The sequence below is a fragment of the Leptosomus discolor genome, chromosome 6 (assembly GCF_034619465.1).
Source record: "Leptosomus discolor isolate bLepDis1 chromosome 6, bLepDis1.hap2, whole genome shotgun sequence".
Lineage (NCBI taxonomy): Eukaryota > Metazoa > Chordata > Aves > Leptosomiformes > Leptosomidae > Leptosomus > Leptosomus discolor.
In genome coordinates, this window is record NC_141396.1 from 41,985,025 (window position 1) to 42,003,152 (window position 18,128).

Below are 18,128 nucleotides of genomic sequence, written 5' to 3' on the forward strand. Positions count from 1 at the left end.
CAGCAAAATTTAAATCTTTTTCCTCTAACATGGACTGTCTGACAGTATAACAAAGTACTAAGATGATACTTACTCTGAAACTACCAAATATTAGTCCATACTTCAGTTTCACCTTAGAACCCAAAGCATCTAAATTATATTGATCATACATATATTTGCTGTCAACTGAGATATACGATACCTCCAGTGCTTCATCTGTTCTTTGCTGACGAAGACTTTCAGTGCCTTTCACCTTCCTGAAGATTTCATTTAGCTTTATTTCTGAATCTGTGGACACACTAAAAAGGTAAAAGCAGCAGATGGGTTAAATAAATAAATAAAATAAAATTCAATGTACATTATTTTTCCTCTATTCATATATACATTCTATGAATATACACATACGCAATATATATTCAAAAGATCAATAACTGCAAATAGTTTCTTCAGAACACACCTTTTCGCATGCCATTAATTTCATACACAGGACTGTCTACTTCATCTCCCTTCCAAATGCTAGCTCTTCCTCTCAGCTTAACACCTTAACTCTAGTTTTGCCAAGGACCTCACAAACCACTTTTAAAGTTACCTGAGAATATTTTGTGCTCAATAACTATACACAATAAGATGAAGACAAAAGCACCTGTTCGAATCATAAGGATGAGAGAAACCAGAATAGCTATGCATATGACGCCATAAAAACACCTACAAAATGGTTATATTTCTTTTAAATTGATGTTTATCACCAGATGGACTGCTTGCTTGCTGTCTTCTGTTATACAGATGAGGCATACATATGAACACAGTATGAAATCTAACATGATTCATTTTATATGTAGGTAACAACATGCTGAAATACATTCAAAGACCATCTTTTCCAACAGAACTGCTCTATATATTCAGAGCTATAAATCAGTAAAAACCAGACCACCACCACATACCACCAAAACTAGCTCCCCTTTTGCTACATACTGAAAAAGACTTAACAGAAATACACTGCCAAAAGCATAAGATACAGTATCAAACTACCTAAAAAAAAAAACTTCCTCTAGTATTTGTGATCTGCTACCACAAAGAAATGAATACCTTGCTAAGAGACAGCGTATAAACCAGATTCAGTTAGAAGATAAGTTTATCTGTGAGACTTACAATCTCAACTACACTAGGGTTTTACAGAGACCATGAAGCTTTTCTTTTGCTTAAATCTGACAGCTGATTTAGGTAATCATGAAATGGAGTCCAGAATGGTAATCTTATAAAGCTTTTGACTACAGAAAGCAATGCACTATTTTTAAGATTCATGTTTGATCTGATGAATGAACAGTAGCAACTGATTTCCTTTTTTCTTCCCTTTTTTGATGTTGCAATAGGCTATACAATGAGATGAAAATGTCCCAAAAATACTCTCAGGCTTGGCCACACCTATACTCCTACTTCAGTCTTAGTTTAAAAGAGGCAGCAAGAAACCAGGGATGAAAACTGACTATGTAACAGATTATTCAACATATTGACCACATCATTGAAAGACACTCCTCTTCAGGCTTGAGATGTAATGAGCACACCTCCATACCATGTTATTAGAAACCAATTTAGGTAGTAGTGATCAAAGAACTTCTCCTGTAGAACTCCAGTTTAATTTTAATGTTTAAAACCTGAACTTCAGGTATGAAATACAAGAATGTGAGAGAGAAAAATGCAACTCTTCATGGGAAATCTTTTTTATACTGTTAGCTAATCGCTATAAATGCTCATTAAACATATGTAAAATGAGCCTTGAGTATTTTAGGTGAATAGTTATTATGGATGAAATCAGAACACTAACTACCCATTTAAAATAATTTAGAAATCTTATATGAAAATTTATACCTTGTTCTGGCCAACACACATACAGAACTATATACACTTTCACAAAATGCATTTTGAAAATGCTCATAGCTTGAATTTTTTCTTTTTTTAAAGGACTAAAAAGTAATTAAGAAGCTACATAGTCACTTAAAACTGAGCTGAGGCTAATAAATGTGTACTGATTCTACAAGGCAGATAGCGGAAAAAATAAAACCATGGCCTCAGTCTTACAGATGCATAAACATTGGCAGAATGTGGACCTCTTACTCACCTCAGTGAGTAAGAGGTATATACAAGTGCATTTTACTTGCCACTTCCAAGACTAGAAATGTATTTTAAGGAATGAGAGGAAAACTATTCAAAAGTTAGAAAAACACAGATAGCTGAGAAAAGGCTGTGATCAAACAAAGGATAAACAGCTGTTTGGGTTCTGATGGGTCACAGTTGATGGAAAATACTTATCTTCACCTCTCCCAACTTCTAAGGATTTATCCTCCCACAGTCTTTGCTTTTTAAGAGAGTACTGTGGTAAGTATATCAAATATCTCAAATATAACAATTTCTAAAAACAGCTAGACAATTTTCTCCCCTTTCTAGTAGGTTTTCTTGTTGCCACTGCGTCTACCCATTTCCCTTTAACGGTTGGGCACTGGTCTGACCAACAATCCCTCCAGTACTCTCTCACAGAAGGGAGATTGAGATAAAAGAAAAATGCAGAGAAACTGAGTGCATTTGTACTACAGTAAATGAAACAAAAGGAAGGAATACGAGGCTCAAAACCAGAAGAACAGGAAACCAGAGATGACACTGAACATGGCACAATCAAAAGCAGCCACCATTCCTCAAACACATTTGAGGAGACAGTGAAAGAATCAGGGAACAGGAGGCTCCACAGTTGTCAGGATCCCCCGCTAGACACCTGTACCTCCTTCAGGTTTGAATGGCCACAACGGTCAGGGCCAGGAGGAGGCTGATGAGTATATCCCATCACCCATGAGGTGAAAGCCAGAATGTGTCCAGTGGACCTCAACTCTGCTGCAAATTTTCTTGCTACATATCATTCTAGAAAATTATCAATTTCATGCAACTACATCTGCATAATGTATCTTTAGATGTAAAATACATTGCCCGGAGTTCTGAGGGTTAAAAGTGGTCTGTTGAGTTAGAAGTTTTGAAATTACTGCTAAAAAGCTCATATATATGAAATGACATTTATACATTATTCCAATTGTCAAATCTTCCTCTATTAACTATAAAAATGTAATAAATTCTAAATGCTGCATTAGTTAATTGGCAATATTTATGTCATTTCTTTGTAACTCAACTCTTGAAGGAACAAAACAACGTAACAGTAATGTGTTGATAAAGAATTTCTCAAATTTTGAAGTAAAACAAGTAGCTTTACATGCATGGCTATTTGAAACACTTTTTTTTTGTATGCAGTGCAAAGTTATAAGCATTAAAGAACCAATTAATACCTTGTGTGGTCAGAGGATACCCCAGAGCTCTGAAGCTTATCCTGCAGGCGGGCAATCTCTGTAGTGTACCTCTCTTCACTTTCCTTCAGCTGCTGCCGGAAGTAGGACCACAGGTGTTCCAGCTCTCGAGCATGCTGTTCTTCAAGTTGTGCTTTAAGGCTCACTATCTCCTTCAAACAGTATTCTCCAATCATAGGATCTATATGTAGGTTATTTGAAGAGGGTGGAATAAATTACACTAAATTAATTTCCTCTCAAGTTACTAGCAGTGACAGACTTAATGACTGTAGTAAAAAAAATTCTTCTGATATATCAATTACTTTTCCATAACAAATAAATTTAACAATCTTGCCTTTTGCAAAATTATATTTCATATGGGTAATGAAACCTGAACCATGGAAAACTGAAAAAGACTAAGCCAAAACTGTTTCACAGAATTCCAAAACATTTTAGAGATTTAAGAAAATCAGAGTATCATACTGTAAAATCTGCAAAAGTCTGTTATGTGCTTCCAGCTGTAGTGAGCTATAAATTAGTTAAAATTTGAAGTCATCATCTTCTCTCTCTCTGAATATACATACATTAAAAAGAGCACATGCATCTTAAGAACAGCATATGCATCTTTTTACCTGTTAGACCCTGTGAAGGGGTCTGCAGACATTCCTTCCTTGTTTCCCGATGGCTAGGTTCCTCTTTTTTCCTTCTTTCTGAAGGAGATAGCCATGGTTCTTTGACCTAAAAAATAATGAAGTAAATACAAGTAACAACAATGTGTCTAGCAGTAATTCAAAAATATTAACTGCAATTACAAACATGTAAGAAAGGCTGTTGGCCAATGCTAAAATAGTGTAACCAGTGCAACAATGTGTTTCATTTTGTGGCCTGAATGACCAAGTACACATTTACAGCTAGTTGATCAGCCTCTGCAGAATGTTCACTGTAAATCTCAAACGCCTCTTTCTGGATATAAATTGTTAAGTCATTATTCTTCTGACTCCAGGAGCACTATACTTCCTCTCCAGGAAGGAGAGGAAGACACTAATACCCTTCCTCAGGCCCAAGATGTAGTTTTCACATACAAATTTTTTTTTTGTACATGTATACCCATCAACACACATGACCTGCAACCATCTCTAAATGTAATTGGTTAGTGCACTCTATTTAATACATGGAAGTACCTAACTCCAAATTTAGTGATAAAATTTGTCTTTAGGAATCCCAGGACCCCGGGATGAGCGTAAAAGTTTGCAGCAAGGAAGACAACCTTGATGGAGGAGGATCAGGTTAGGAAACAAACTAGACATGAACAATTTGGTGGTGCCTGATGGGATACACCAAGGACTGCTGAGGGAAGCTAGTCTATGTTATTGCAAGGCCATTCTCAATTATATTTCAAAGGTCACAGTGACTGAGGGAGTTTTCTGAGGACTAGATAAAAGAAATCCTACCTTCAAGAAAAGAAAGTAGGAAGATTTGAGGAACTACAGGCAAGCCAACCTCACCTTGATCTCTGGGAAGGTGACCCAGCAAATAATCCTGGAAATCATCTCCAAACACACAAAGCCAAGAAGATATTCCATTTGGGAGTAGTCAGCATAGGTTATGAAGGGGAAATCATACCTGACCAACCTTTTGACACCACCTTCCATTACACGCCCACATACAAAATGATGAATAAGGGAGATGGCGAGGCTGACTGAAAACTGGCTGAACTGTTGGGCTCAAAAGGTTGCAATCAGTGGCACAAACCAGTTGGAAGCCAGTAATTAGTGGTGTACCTCATGGGTCAACACCGGAGCCAATACTGTTTAACCTCTTCATTAATATCCTGGATGATGGGACAAGACTGCACCCTCAGCAGGTATGCAGACTGTACAGAACTGGGAGGAGTGGTTGATATACCAGAGGGTTGTGCTGCTGTTTCAAGAGACCTCAACAGGCTAGAGAAATGGGCTGCAAGGAGCCTCATGAAGTTCAACAAAGGCACATCCTGCAACCTAGAAAGGAACAGCCCTGTGCACCAGTACATGCAAAGGACTGACTGGCTGACAAGCAGCTTTGCAGAGAAGGACCTGGAAGCCTTGGTGGGCACCAAGTTGAACAGAAAACAGCGATGTGCCATTATGACAGAAGTCCAACAGCCTCTTGGGCTGTATTAGGAAGGGTGTTTACCATCAGGTTGAGGGAAATGATCCTTGCTCTCTACTCAGCTCTGGTGAGACATCTGGAGTGCTGTGTCCAGTGCTGCACTCTCAATGTGAGAGAGAAATGGATACACTGGCATGAGTCCAGCAGAGGGTCACAAAGCAGATTAGGGGCTTGGAGCACTTGTCTTACAAAGAGAGGCCGAGAGAGCTGGGAATGCATACCCTGAAGAAAAGGTTTGCACTGGGCTTGTGGAGTCTCCATCCTTAGCGATATTCAAAATTTGGCTGGACACAGTCCTGGGCAACCTCATCTAGATGACCCTGCTTTGTGAAAGGGGTTGGATTAGACCAACTCCAGAGGTGCCTTCTAACCTCAGCCTTTCCACAAGTCTGTGACATGGGTAGCAGCTTTCTCCATTGTATCAAATAATTGCCTTTCTCTGACACTCAACCAGGATATGCAAACACACTTTTAAATACATTCTTTGCTCATGCAAAGAGAATTCACGCAACAGAAAATTCAAATGCTTACATACTCATATGCTATAAAACGTTTACCTGGGTTTGAAGTACTTTCAGCCTACTGTATTCTTCCATTATCTTGTGTAGAGGAGCATCCATATGTTCTTGCACAGCTAGGTTACACACATAACCAGGGACTTAAAAAAAATTAAACATTTTACCATAAATTTTAATACAGTGAATTGTTCCTAAGTTCTCCACTGAAGAATTATCTGCTAAACATTACATATTACTGAAACAAGTGAGACTTCTTCCAAATTTTGGATGCATTTTTATATAGTACTGCTATATGTGATTTTTTTGGTAGAGCTGCTAGCTTCTTCTGCAAAAGGTGGTAGGGGAACAAACCCTTTTTTAACCAATTTCCAATATAATTAAAACAGCACAAGAAAATACTTAAAAGTGGTTCAGAATAGTGACTAAATCTCTAAAGCAGCTATTTAGGCACATTAATTAGCATCTGAACAATTAATGGCATAATTGCCAGTTTCAAATACTTCAAATGAGTATTTTTTTTTTTTTTTAAATGACAGCACCATGCCATTACCTTGAGCTTGACCTCTGTGTATCAGCAATTCTGCACTCAGTTTTTCTTTCACAGTAGCAGGTCTATGGAAAATATCCTGTTCCCTATCACCAACTTCGATAGCAGCTGAAGAATGCTCATTCTGATCAGCACGCAAAACCTTCACAACAAATGAAACAAAGAAAAAAAAAGTGAAGAAAACAAGAAAAATAGTGGCAGGGAAGTATTTTGTGAGTATTATCTTCTGTAGAAATGATGGCACAGGTGAGTCATAAGAATCTAGACAATCTTTAAAACGCCTAATAAAAGAAACAGGTACGGAAAGACTTTTCAGCTAAAACATAAATACATATATTTTGGCACAGCTATATAATTTACAACTGCCGAGTATTAAAGTCTTGCATAGAGAGGTCTCCTTTATTAATACCAAAAGCAAATCTACATTGTAAATGTCTCATTCTTGTAAACTGCAATTTTACTTGGAAAAAGGATTATCTATGGGAGAAATTTGTATCTTTTTAGAGATTACAATTCATCTGGTATTTAAGTATTGAACAAATAAGATTAAAAGGGATGGCAGAAGAAAACTCAAGTAAATCATAAACAGAATGCCTCACATCTGTTGGTGCTATGTGGCCAGGAGAATAGCTCACATATTTACAGTGAGTAGGCAAACAGAAGATTTAGCCATATAGTTACTGAAGACAAATGATACTCAAAAAGAAACTTGGCCTGCCCAGAGCACACAGTGGGATTCTTTATTTAAAGATTTTGGACTCGATAGACACCAAATTCAACTTACAGTTAAAAATCAGAATTTCTCCAAAAGCTCAACATGGAATCATACAGAAGAGCAGCATTCTTCCCAGCTCTGAAACAACTAAGGCCAAAGGCTCTCATTCAGCTGCTACTTTCTGGAGTTCTGCTTAATTTCTATCTTGTCTCTCAAGTAAAAAAGTTCTGCTATCCATTTTCTCAAAAGTTGTTGAAAAAAGTGCAGCAAAGGAGGTAAAAATACCAACAACCAACCACCAAAACGAACCATTTTCAGTATTTAAGATTGGAAAACCATGGCTTATAATGAATGATGAAAGTAGCTTAATTTACCCAGAAATAAGTTTAATAAATAACTTGCTGGTCAAAAAGTACATGTAAGGGCCATTGGTTACCAGTAGTCTACAAAAAAAAGATATAGTAAAATAGCATTATTGGTGGCTGATATTAGAATACAGACTAAAAGTAAGCTTTGGTTTTTGACTACAGTTTATATTGTTTTCAATAACTAAATACACCCATTTTGATAAATTCTTAGACACTTTCAAGTCTTTGAAAGATAAGTTGCATCTAAGAAAGAAATTACTATTTTATTACAGATATGAGAGAGTGACGCCCTGCGTGGCAACATAGGCGTGACATCAGACTGCTGTTAAATCAAAACCTTATAGCCAGAGACATACAGAAAGGAAAAAATACACTTCCAAACTAGTAGATACAAGACAAATATTAGGTAGAAGATTAAGACGAGCTATAAGACAGAAGAATTGTCTGGACAAGGACATAGAACAGTTTAGGAAATAAACTACGAAAACCCTTGCAATGTTATTTGGCAGATCAGCTTTAGCACTCTATTTTGAGATCAATGCAAAGAAAACCTGTTAAAAAAGATGCAGAAAAAAAGACGATGACTTACTGTACACATAAGTTTTCACTTTCAAAATTTCCATTTTCAAAAAGGGCTTTTTGTTACCTGAGCAAGCCTAGAACATTCCTCAGTTACAGCTTCATTCAGCTTTTCTATAAGTCTCTGTGTAGATTTGACTTCATCATCTAGAATACAAATGATTTGTATCAGTTTTAAATGCTAGATGCACAACAACTTTTCAAAGGCCTAATTTCCTGTCTTGTTGAGGTTGCCTCTTCAGCTCTTAGAAAGGCATAGGTTTTTCATTCCATCACACAGACAGATTCAATTATTATGGTGGAACTGCATGTTCAAGAGGAGTAAGTGATAAGAAATGGCTTGTGTGTTAGTGAGCTCTAGAAAGATCAAACTTTACAGAAACATACCGGAGGTCAAAGAACTTATGCCAAAAAATTACACTATGGCAAATCATGGGATGACAGAAAAAGTAGGGATAGAAAAATCAGCATGGCCACCGAGGCAAAAAGTGGTAGCAAAGAAGCTTAATGTGAGTCAATGCAGGTATTCAAAGAGCAGAGAGGCAAACAGTCTGATGCATTTGCTTATTATTTCAGTAAGGAATACAACCTTATAGATGAATCTGTTATAGAGTTCTTTACAATTAATTGACCTAATACAAATAGCAAAACATGAGTTGTAATACTTCCTATTCCTTTTGTTTAATGAGTAAATAATTTGGTATGAAACCAATTCCAAATATTCTATAAACCCAATTTCTTGCAGAGATACATGCACAAACTATTGTGGTTGTTTTCTTTTAAAGACACTGTTTTTTCACATCAAGAGCTTTACTCCCATAATTTTTGTCAAGTTACCTGCTTGTTGAATTTTCAAGGACTGGAGTTCCAGTTGATGCATTTTTTTAAGATCATTCATCTCTTGTAGATGACTACGTACAAGCTCCTCTTTAAGATGGCAAAGTGCACTCTCTTTTTCGGCTTTCAGATATTTACAAACCTGGTCTACATGAGCTGAATAAACCAGGGGCAGGCAAATGCGCTGTGCTTCCATCTGTAGCTGTAAATCAGTCTTTGAATAAAAAGACACATTTTGCAGAGAGTGAGATACAAGATAACAAAAAGAGTTATGTCTTCGTGAATTTCTGAAGTTAATAACGTGTTGAATGGAAGGCTGCATATATGGTATACATTAGGTAAATTTAAATATACAGTGTCTAGAAAATTGAATTGTAACAAAATAGTATGACACTTCTTCAATTTAAAACAAAAATCAAACTAAAATCAACAAAACTCAACCTGCTTCAATTCCTACTTTGCAGCAATAAAAACCCAATGAGTTTTACCCAACAAAGCAAGAGCAATATCACTACCAACAGAGGAAGTCAAGGGAGTTCACTTCAAATACAGAAAAAAAGACTATTATTAGCATTGACTTCCAAGGCCTGTAGTCCTAGTTTGCATTTTTGGGGACGTCACTGCTAAAGCAAAAACACGTCTAGGATATGCCAATACTGATCTATTTAGGGTCCAAGTTTGAAAACGCTTTTAGGCACCTATGGACCGTAATGATTTTTTTAGTTCTACTGCAGGAAATTGCAAGACCCATATCACATCCTCACAAAAAAATTAAAGTATTACATCATACAGCTGTAGCTCTGTAATCTTACAACCGTTTCCAACGTGGCTTTGCTTGCAATTCTATTTCTTACGAAATGAATGAACTACAGCACAACATAAAATTGGGCAATGGTGGTGGTAGTTCACCGTTAGGTGGATTTCTAGAATGTGAAAAAAAGAAAACACTCTAAAAGAATAGCAGAAGACTGGTTAACATCTATTTCTACAGAAAACTTAGTTGCACACTTCTTGCAGCATGCTACTCAATTTCATCACTGTATATAAATTTAAAGCCAGATTTGTGATTCCAGCACCTAATTAAATACTGGGAACTCAATACTTAATTATTTTTATTGGCAAATAATCCTTTCCATACTACCTACAATTCGTTTACACTACCAAAAAATACAAGCAAAATTTTGCCAACAAAACATGGAGATTGATTAGAATCACACAATATGCGTTATTTCTGTATCTTCTCGCATTTATCTTCTCATGCTTGCATCTAGATATATTTCTTACAGAAGTGATAACCACATTTACACAAAAATTTTGATAATGGAATATTAATATTTTACAAGTTTGATAAAAGGTGAATGAAGATGTCAAGAGTTTCATTATCTCTTTATATTCTTTGAATGACTACTTAAGAGAACTCAAAAGCTAATCACAGATTAAAAATGTATGTCCTGAACAAGTTTTCACCTCAAGTTAGTTAAATGCTGTATCAAAGTGTGAAGTGCTCTAGCCATCTTCTCCTTACCTTTTGTTTTTGTTGATTTGATTAAGTGTAAGGGAAGAGTATTTCTTTCACTGAAAAATAGCATCCCTATATACCCTGACTATAGGCAGCATTCTGGTCATTCACATAACCACGTTCAACCACTGGTCACACCGCCACACACACATGACAATGCACCTGTACTTCAAAGCAGCTAATAGGAAAAATATGATGCAAATTCCCAAGTGCAAGCTTCCACAAGTTTTCATACATAAATTACTTTCTGTAACATACCTGTTCTGATTTTAGTGCATCCACCTGCTGCTGAAGATTATTATTTTCAGTCTGTGTAATGGCCATTACCGGTGTTTCATCTGTCAGCTTGTCTGTCATCCCATGCGAATGTTCTACGTGAGACTGTTCTGGTTTCAACATTTGCTGAACTTCCTTTCCTTTTGTTGCCTCATGACCGATATCTTTATCTGAACCTAGATTTCCTCTTACATTCATTCCTTCGTCAACTTTGTTCCTTGAACCAAGGGTTTTATTTCTACTTCCAGATGCCCAAGCAGCAGTCTTTGGAGCTTTTCCTTTAGAGTGCTTTTTCTTAGGCTCGTTACTATTGCTATTTCCTCTCTGAGCATGGCTAATTATGACTTCTAGTTCCTTACATTTTGCCAGAACTTGTTCTTTCTCATCTTTTAAGGATTTAACTTCTTCGTTTAAATGACAAATTTCACTATGCTTTGACTTCAACTGTTCAGAGAGATCAGAAAGTCTCAGGGATAATTCCAGTTTTTCACGCTGGGTAATCTCAAGCTTTTCCATAAGTTCTGTTGCATATTTCTCGACAGCTTCTCCAACCTCAAACATGTCTGCCCTGGACATGTCGATTTCTTTACTTGCTTCAAAATCAGAAGTTTTAGTTTTACATAAAATCTGTCTATTGCTTTGTAAATGGAGAAGTTTTTCATTCAAAGCTTTAAGTTTGTTTTTATATTCAGCTTCCTGCATATTCTTGTTCTCTTCTAACTCAGTTTTTGCCTTTAGAAGACTTGCACATTCTTTCTGCAGCTCCTTATAATTAGCTTCAAGTTTTTTCTCAGTAAATGAAAAGGTACTCTTCTGCCTTTCTGTATCCTCTTGGAGTTGATTGTTTTTGTTTTTAAGTTGCTCATTTTCAGTAATCAGCTCTTCTATTCTTTTTTGCAAGTCCAAAATCTCTGACTTAGAGCTAACACTGTTGTTAAAAATGACATTTTCTTCAGAGCGTAGCAACATACTGTTTAACTTCTCTTCCAGAGTTTTGTTTTCCCCCTTAAGAAGGTTATTTTGTATTTCAAATTCTAAACATTTTTTTTGAAGGCCATCTTCTCTCTCCTTCATTTGTTCCTGCATCAACTCAGTTTTAAGCTGCAGCTCTTGAATTTCTTGTTCAAGGGTACCCTTCTCTTTTTCCTCTTGCCTAAGCACTTCAATCTCCTTCTGCAGCTCATGGATTTGAAGTGTCATTTCTTCAGCTTTAGCATTTACAACAGACTGCTGTAAATCTTTTAGGTTTGAAATCTCTAATATCAACTGATTTTGCTTTGTGATTAAGTTGTCCTTTTCATACTGCATCGCTTCTATCTTTTTACTCATTTCATTTTGTACCTCATCTAACTGCTGTTTATGGTGCATATTCAAGTTATCTTTAAGGCTTTCCATATTCACCATGTACTCTTTTTGTAAGTCCTCTTTAAGTCTGGAAAGTTCCTCTTCATGACTGAACAGAAGCTTTGTCCTCAGTCGCTCTAATTCTGCTTCCTGAGATTCTGCCATCCTGCCCAAAACTGCATCCTTCTCCCTTTCTAGCATTTCGAGTTTTATTTTGTAATTTGTGACTTCTGCTTCATGTTTTAATTCCAATTCCTTCCTAAATTCAGAGGCAGAATCCAGCTGAGCTTTTAAATCTTCAATCACAAACTGGTATTTTTCAGCTTCATTTAATCTACATTCCATATCCACTATAGTTTGTTTGGCTCTTTGAACCTGCTCTCTTAAAAAATTCAGTTCTTGGAAAAGATCTTCAATTTTAGTTTGCTGAAGAGACTTCTCTGCTGAAATTACTTCCATCTGTTGTGACAATTCTTGCTTTATTTTTTCCCTTTCATTGTCAGCATCTTGCAATTTCATATTCAATTCAGTAATTTTAATATTCATTAAATGCATGCGATCTTCATTATTATCCTCATCCAAACACAGACTTGAGGGTTTCTCCAATTCTACTTTTTGTTGTGAAAGATGCTGCTCTATTTCCATTGCATGTTGCTTAATTAATTCTTGCTTCATTTGTACAATCTGCTGGCCATGCATTTCATCTAATTCAGCCTGAAGTTGTGCCAGTCTCCTTTGAGTTTCCAATTCCATCCTTTGCACAATGTCAGCTTCAGACTGGCTGTCTTTATAACATCGTTTCTGCAATTCTTCCACAGTTTCCATTAATTGTTTTATTTCTTCAGAGCATTGTCTCTCTTTCTGTTTGTAGGTGCTAAGTTCAGCTTTCATATTACTTATTTCCTGGTTCTTTAACGAAATCTGTTCTTTCAATACTTCAAGTAATTTACTGACATCTGATAATTTTTCCTTAAGACGAAATGAATTTTTTTCTTCTTCTCCAAGTTTTGCTTCCAGCTCTTCAACTAATGCTTCTTTTTCCTGTAGCTTACCCAAATCTTCTCCCTCATTTTTGTGTTTTTCCTTTTAAAAAAAAAAAAAAAATGAGCAAAACCATATTCTTATTTTTAGCTCATTATCTGAGCACATAACATTTATAGAGCTAGCTATATAAACACAATGCCTTTCTTTATGGGGCCAGTGACCATTTAGAAAAACTAAATTAAATAATTTGTTGATCTCATTTGAAGGTTTTCTCTACCTTTGGAATAAGTGACAATCCCTGCCCTCCCCTTGCTCCCCTCATCAACCCCCATAAAAAAAGAAGGAAAAGAAAAAAAATCACTTCAATTTTTTCCAGTTGTGCTCTGATACTTCAAAAAAATATCTGGTGCAATATAGTGAAAGCTTTCTCTCTTGTCACTCATAATCTCTGCTTCAGCCCTTAAATTTCAAAGGAACTACAAAATCATGAAAAGAAAAAAACAATTAAGAAAAGAGATCTTTCTAGTAAGGAACATACCATTTCATATGTTGCGATTTTGTCTTGAAGACGCGTAACCTGCACTTCAAATTCTTCATTCTTTTTTTGATAATCCTTCAGCAGACATTCTTGTTCTTCTAGCTGTTGCTGATATGAAAGTATCTGTTGCTTAGCTTGCAATAAATCAGCAGCTGTGCAACTATGGCTGGTGTTCCTCAGGGCTTCACTTGCCTGCAACTTTAATGTTAAAAAAATAAAACCGAAAATATATCAAGTTTTTTCAGAAACAGCTTGCACTACAGAGTGAGTGATCTTTACTTTCTTCTTACACATCACAAGCCCAGAGACTATGGCAAAATTTCATAAGTCCTTTCAGGAGGAATTGGAATATCCTTATACTTTTGGGATGGCCAAAATAAAAAAAAAATATTTAATACTGTTTTATAGTGAGCTTGCCCAGGGCAGCAGTTTCTCAGAAACATTTCTAAGTAGTAAAATGAACTAATTGTAATTACTGTCCCCAAAATCAGATTTTTAGTAATAAACACTCAGGCTTCAGAATATAATCCACCTGAAGCTCAATAAAAAGCTATACAAAGTGCTCAAACAGCACAAAATACTACAATATTCAATGCAACACTGTAAGCTGTAGTCATGCAGATTAAGTGTCCATGGCACCTCAATCACCAGTGCTTTTTATAACAAACGCTTCTCTGAAACTTAATTTTGTTATTTAAATTACCTTCTAGTAAGAGGCAGGTTTTACCTCAAAACATAAGAAGGACTGGAGCACGAAACAGTGGCCTACCTAAGCTGATGAGTTTAAAAGAAACAGGCTGGATTTCAGCCCAAAGCTCTCAGAACTAATTACACAAGTGTTTTTCCCTGCCATCATCCAGTTTTTACCAGAAGCTACCACCACATACTAGGGAAGAAAGCAGACTAATCTTTATTATTTTTACAGTGAATTAGTACAATAAACCAGGCACTATAATGTCAGATCAGTAAAGTGACTGCTGATCTACACTAAGCGGCCAATTCCTCAAAAACACACACAAAAAAATGTTGTTTCTGCAGGAAATAGTCATTTATGGAACCTCCAAAGCGACAGCAATTTTCAAACCCAAGTAAATATTGGCAGCCCTGTAACTTACATGCTGAAACTGAATTTGCAGTTTTTGACTTTGTTCAGTAAGCTCTAAGAATTCCTTCATCGTTTCATCCTTTTCTTTCCGTGCCTGCTGTAGGTTAGTAGTGAGCTGAGTGATAATGTCATCTCTTTTTTTGATAGCAGCTTCAAATTCTTGTAGCTACAAAAGATAAAATTGAAACTATTAGTGCACATCAAAGACACAGACAAAAAAAAAATACTATCTTAGTCTAGGTAGGTAAAAATATGTCATCCCTAACCTCTCCATTTAAAAGATGTCAGAGACACCTACTGGAACATCTACATTTTCAAACTCGATTTGTAGATATTTCAGAAACAGATATCCCGGCCCCCCCGCCCCCCCGATTTACCAATACATGACCTCTCCATAGAATATAGTTAGCAAAGAACAAAATCTGAACGTTTAAACAAGGTTAATTAGTTATATATTTAACTTGCTTTTAAACTAAAAAGCATGGCCACATAAACAAATAATGAAGGAAGCCAGAGTATCTACTTACAGTGTTCCAGCAATGTTTTACAACTACTCACGTCCACACACTTTTCCCACAATAAATGCAAGTTATATCATCTCTTACTGAAAGTGCAATAAATTGCACTCATCATACTAAAAGCACGTAATAGACACCATGCAGTATCTTACATCGCAAACCCAGGGAAAATATTCATAATTGCATGAGAAAATCAGCTCAAGCTGCAAAACTGATACAGTGTATTTAATAGATAAATCTTTTGTAATTTGTAATGATGAAGAAATGATAGAAGTACAGAAAAAATCCTTTGCAAGTGTGTTTTATTTTTTTACTTACACTCAGGCAGCCAGAAATTCTACAACATTAAATCGGGACCATCTTCATGTGCAATTACATAAATAGGTATGTTACTGACTTTAAAGTCATTCTGTCAGCCTGAACTCATTCAAGGCTAGTGGAAGCCTCACCTCTATGTATTGCACATTTCTTAACCCATTAGTCACCTTCTGCAACTGTCTTGTTTACAATGCAAACAAATAAAAGAGAAGGTTCTCCAGGTTATATGCTGACTCTTGAAGCAAAATTATAATGCCTCCAGGTAAAGTTTACTGATTTAGAGGACAGGGACATTATTCAGCGGGACATAAAAAACAGAAGTCCCTTAAGCCAAACTACACAAAGAATGCGAGGACATTCTTTTAAAGTTTTTTTCAGAGCACTGCAGTGAACTCTACTTTAAAAGCACAAGGATCTAGTGGGAATACTAGATGCTTGTTATACTAGAGAAAATCAGGAAGAGAGCAGACACAACTTAAGAGCGCCACACCTTTCCTTTTGCATCTGTTCAATGACATTAAATAACTAAATTTATCTGTTCTGATCCACACACTGTTATGTGATAATTTTCAATTTTTTTTAATTCAATCTTTTCTTTAACATACAGGTAGAACTAAAGCATTCAACATATCTTCCATACTCCCCCTTTACAATTCTTTTCTTTCTTCTGAAAAATAAACCATATGCATTTCTCAATTGAGATGGTATGCACTGTAACATTATCATACAAAAACATGATGCAGCTATTAAAACATTATTGTACAACAGCCTGTTTTGGTTTAATATATTTTTAACTTTTTTTAAAATAAAACTCATAGCCATTTAAAATAATGCAACCATTTTCACTTTCACCTTTTTTTTGGAAGAACTAACAGTAGTCACAATTGTGAGAAACTAAAATTATACTTCTGTTCTTAATTATGCTATAATTATGACTATTACATTTAGCACAACAGATACAAGACACAGTAATTAGAAACTAAGTTTGACTTAAAATGCAACACCAGAGATTCATCAAAAGACAAAGGAATGATAAACCGCCTCCTCTAGTGCAACTATTTAAATATTCTAGTCTGGCAGAAAACATGACATCCCTTTTCACAGATAAAACACAAACGAAAGCAAAAAAAATTATAATTGTGCAGTAATAATGAAGGTGAAAACAACTGAATATTGGAACAATTTTGGTATTCTATAGCACTCCGCAAAAAATAGAAAAACACAATGATGTGACCTGAATCCAAATTAAGAGAGATAAGCAAGACATGAAGCTCAGCAAAGCACTGACTTCAGTGCACTGCATCACTTGCTTAAACTGGAAAAGTATTTAATATTCTTTACTTTAAAACTTAACTAAATTCCAACGGTATTTCTGAAGTAAGAAACACTTCCCTGTGATCCCAGGTTATTTGATGTTTATTAAAACATTCTGACACAGTTGCCTTGTATTTCAGACTGTGAAGTCTGACATACAAACACCTTTCTGGTTCAAGGATCAACTCAGTTATATCATTCCTTAGGAAGTAAAACCTGAGTTGTTCTTATCTTGGAGGCAGAGGAAGGTATTAAAGATATGCAGTCTTTGCACAGCTAGAGAAGAATTAGGGGCTTTTCTTGAAGAAAATTGTCTTTCCATTCCTGATTTGAAGAAAGTCGCTGTGAAGAAGACTGGAATTTTAGTCACAAAATACAGAGGAAAAGGACACACAATGGAAACACCGTTGAAAGAAACACAGTGCATGGTATGTGATTGAAAGAAGTTATGTGTAGTTCTATACACACACTGACTGCACTCCGAACAGCTGCCATTAAGTGTGAACTCTTTCAGGTGATGCTCTGAATTTTTGCATGTAATCAAGTAGCAAGTAGAAAGCAACATAAGGTATTTATACCTGTTGCAATCCTTCTGTACCATATGCTGCCCTCATTTCTTCTAGCTCTCTGTTTAGTTCTTCAATCTCTTGCTGTTTCCCAGACAATTCATTCTTCATCACCTCTAGCTGCGTGTGAGTGTGCCGCGTTCCATGCTCAGAACAAATCTTTCCAACTCCAAATTCTTCTTCCTAAATCAATCCAAGTTCCTTAGCATGCCATTTTTTAATACTTTATCACAGCAACAAACTCAAATATCAAATTCTGTATCAAATGCCCCCTTAGTACATTAACATACAATACAGCATTGAAGATCTTATTGCCATGGTAACCTCCTTTGTAAGTATAATTCACACCTCAAATAAAAGCATTTCTGGAAGATCTGCTTTATAATCTTAGCCTTAATAGAAATAGCAACTGTTTTGCATTTCAAGTTTAACGCTACACTATAATATATAACAAACAATGTGTATACAGAGCACAGCATGCAAAATAAAGTATTAGGCAGCAACAGTTTTTGCTGAAACAAACTGAGGTTCTTCATATTCACCATTAGTATTATGATTCAATTTGAACTACTGTACCCCAATTAAGTCTGCAGGTATAGCTGTTCTTGTCACAAAACTGCAACCATTTACCT

General features: G+C 35.9%; 1 protein-coding gene across 1 annotated transcript in view; it reads right to left on the minus strand.

The window, feature by feature from the left end:
• AKAP9 (A-kinase anchoring protein 9) overlaps nucleotides 1–18,128 on the minus strand; it is a 98,683-nt gene that overhangs the window by 62,630 nt on the left and 17,925 nt on the right. Inside the window, exons 4-15 of the mRNA XM_086467319.1 lie at nucleotides 18,073–18,126; nucleotides 17,509–17,679; nucleotides 14,791–14,946; nucleotides 13,676–13,873; nucleotides 10,792–13,236; nucleotides 9,015–9,228; nucleotides 8,245–8,324; nucleotides 6,519–6,657; nucleotides 6,008–6,108; nucleotides 3,932–4,037; nucleotides 3,303–3,501; nucleotides 182–278 (exon numbers count right to left, since the gene is read on the minus strand). Coding sequence (XP_086323445.1) covers nucleotides 182–278; nucleotides 3,303–3,501; nucleotides 3,932–4,037; nucleotides 6,008–6,108; nucleotides 6,519–6,657; nucleotides 8,245–8,324; nucleotides 9,015–9,228; nucleotides 10,792–13,236; nucleotides 13,676–13,873; nucleotides 14,791–14,946; nucleotides 17,509–17,679; nucleotides 18,073–18,126 — 3,960 coding nt within the window. The remainder of the gene's footprint in view (nucleotides 1–181; nucleotides 279–3,302; nucleotides 3,502–3,931; nucleotides 4,038–6,007; nucleotides 6,109–6,518; nucleotides 6,658–8,244; nucleotides 8,325–9,014; nucleotides 9,229–10,791; nucleotides 13,237–13,675; nucleotides 13,874–14,790; nucleotides 14,947–17,508; nucleotides 17,680–18,072; nucleotides 18,127–18,128) is intronic.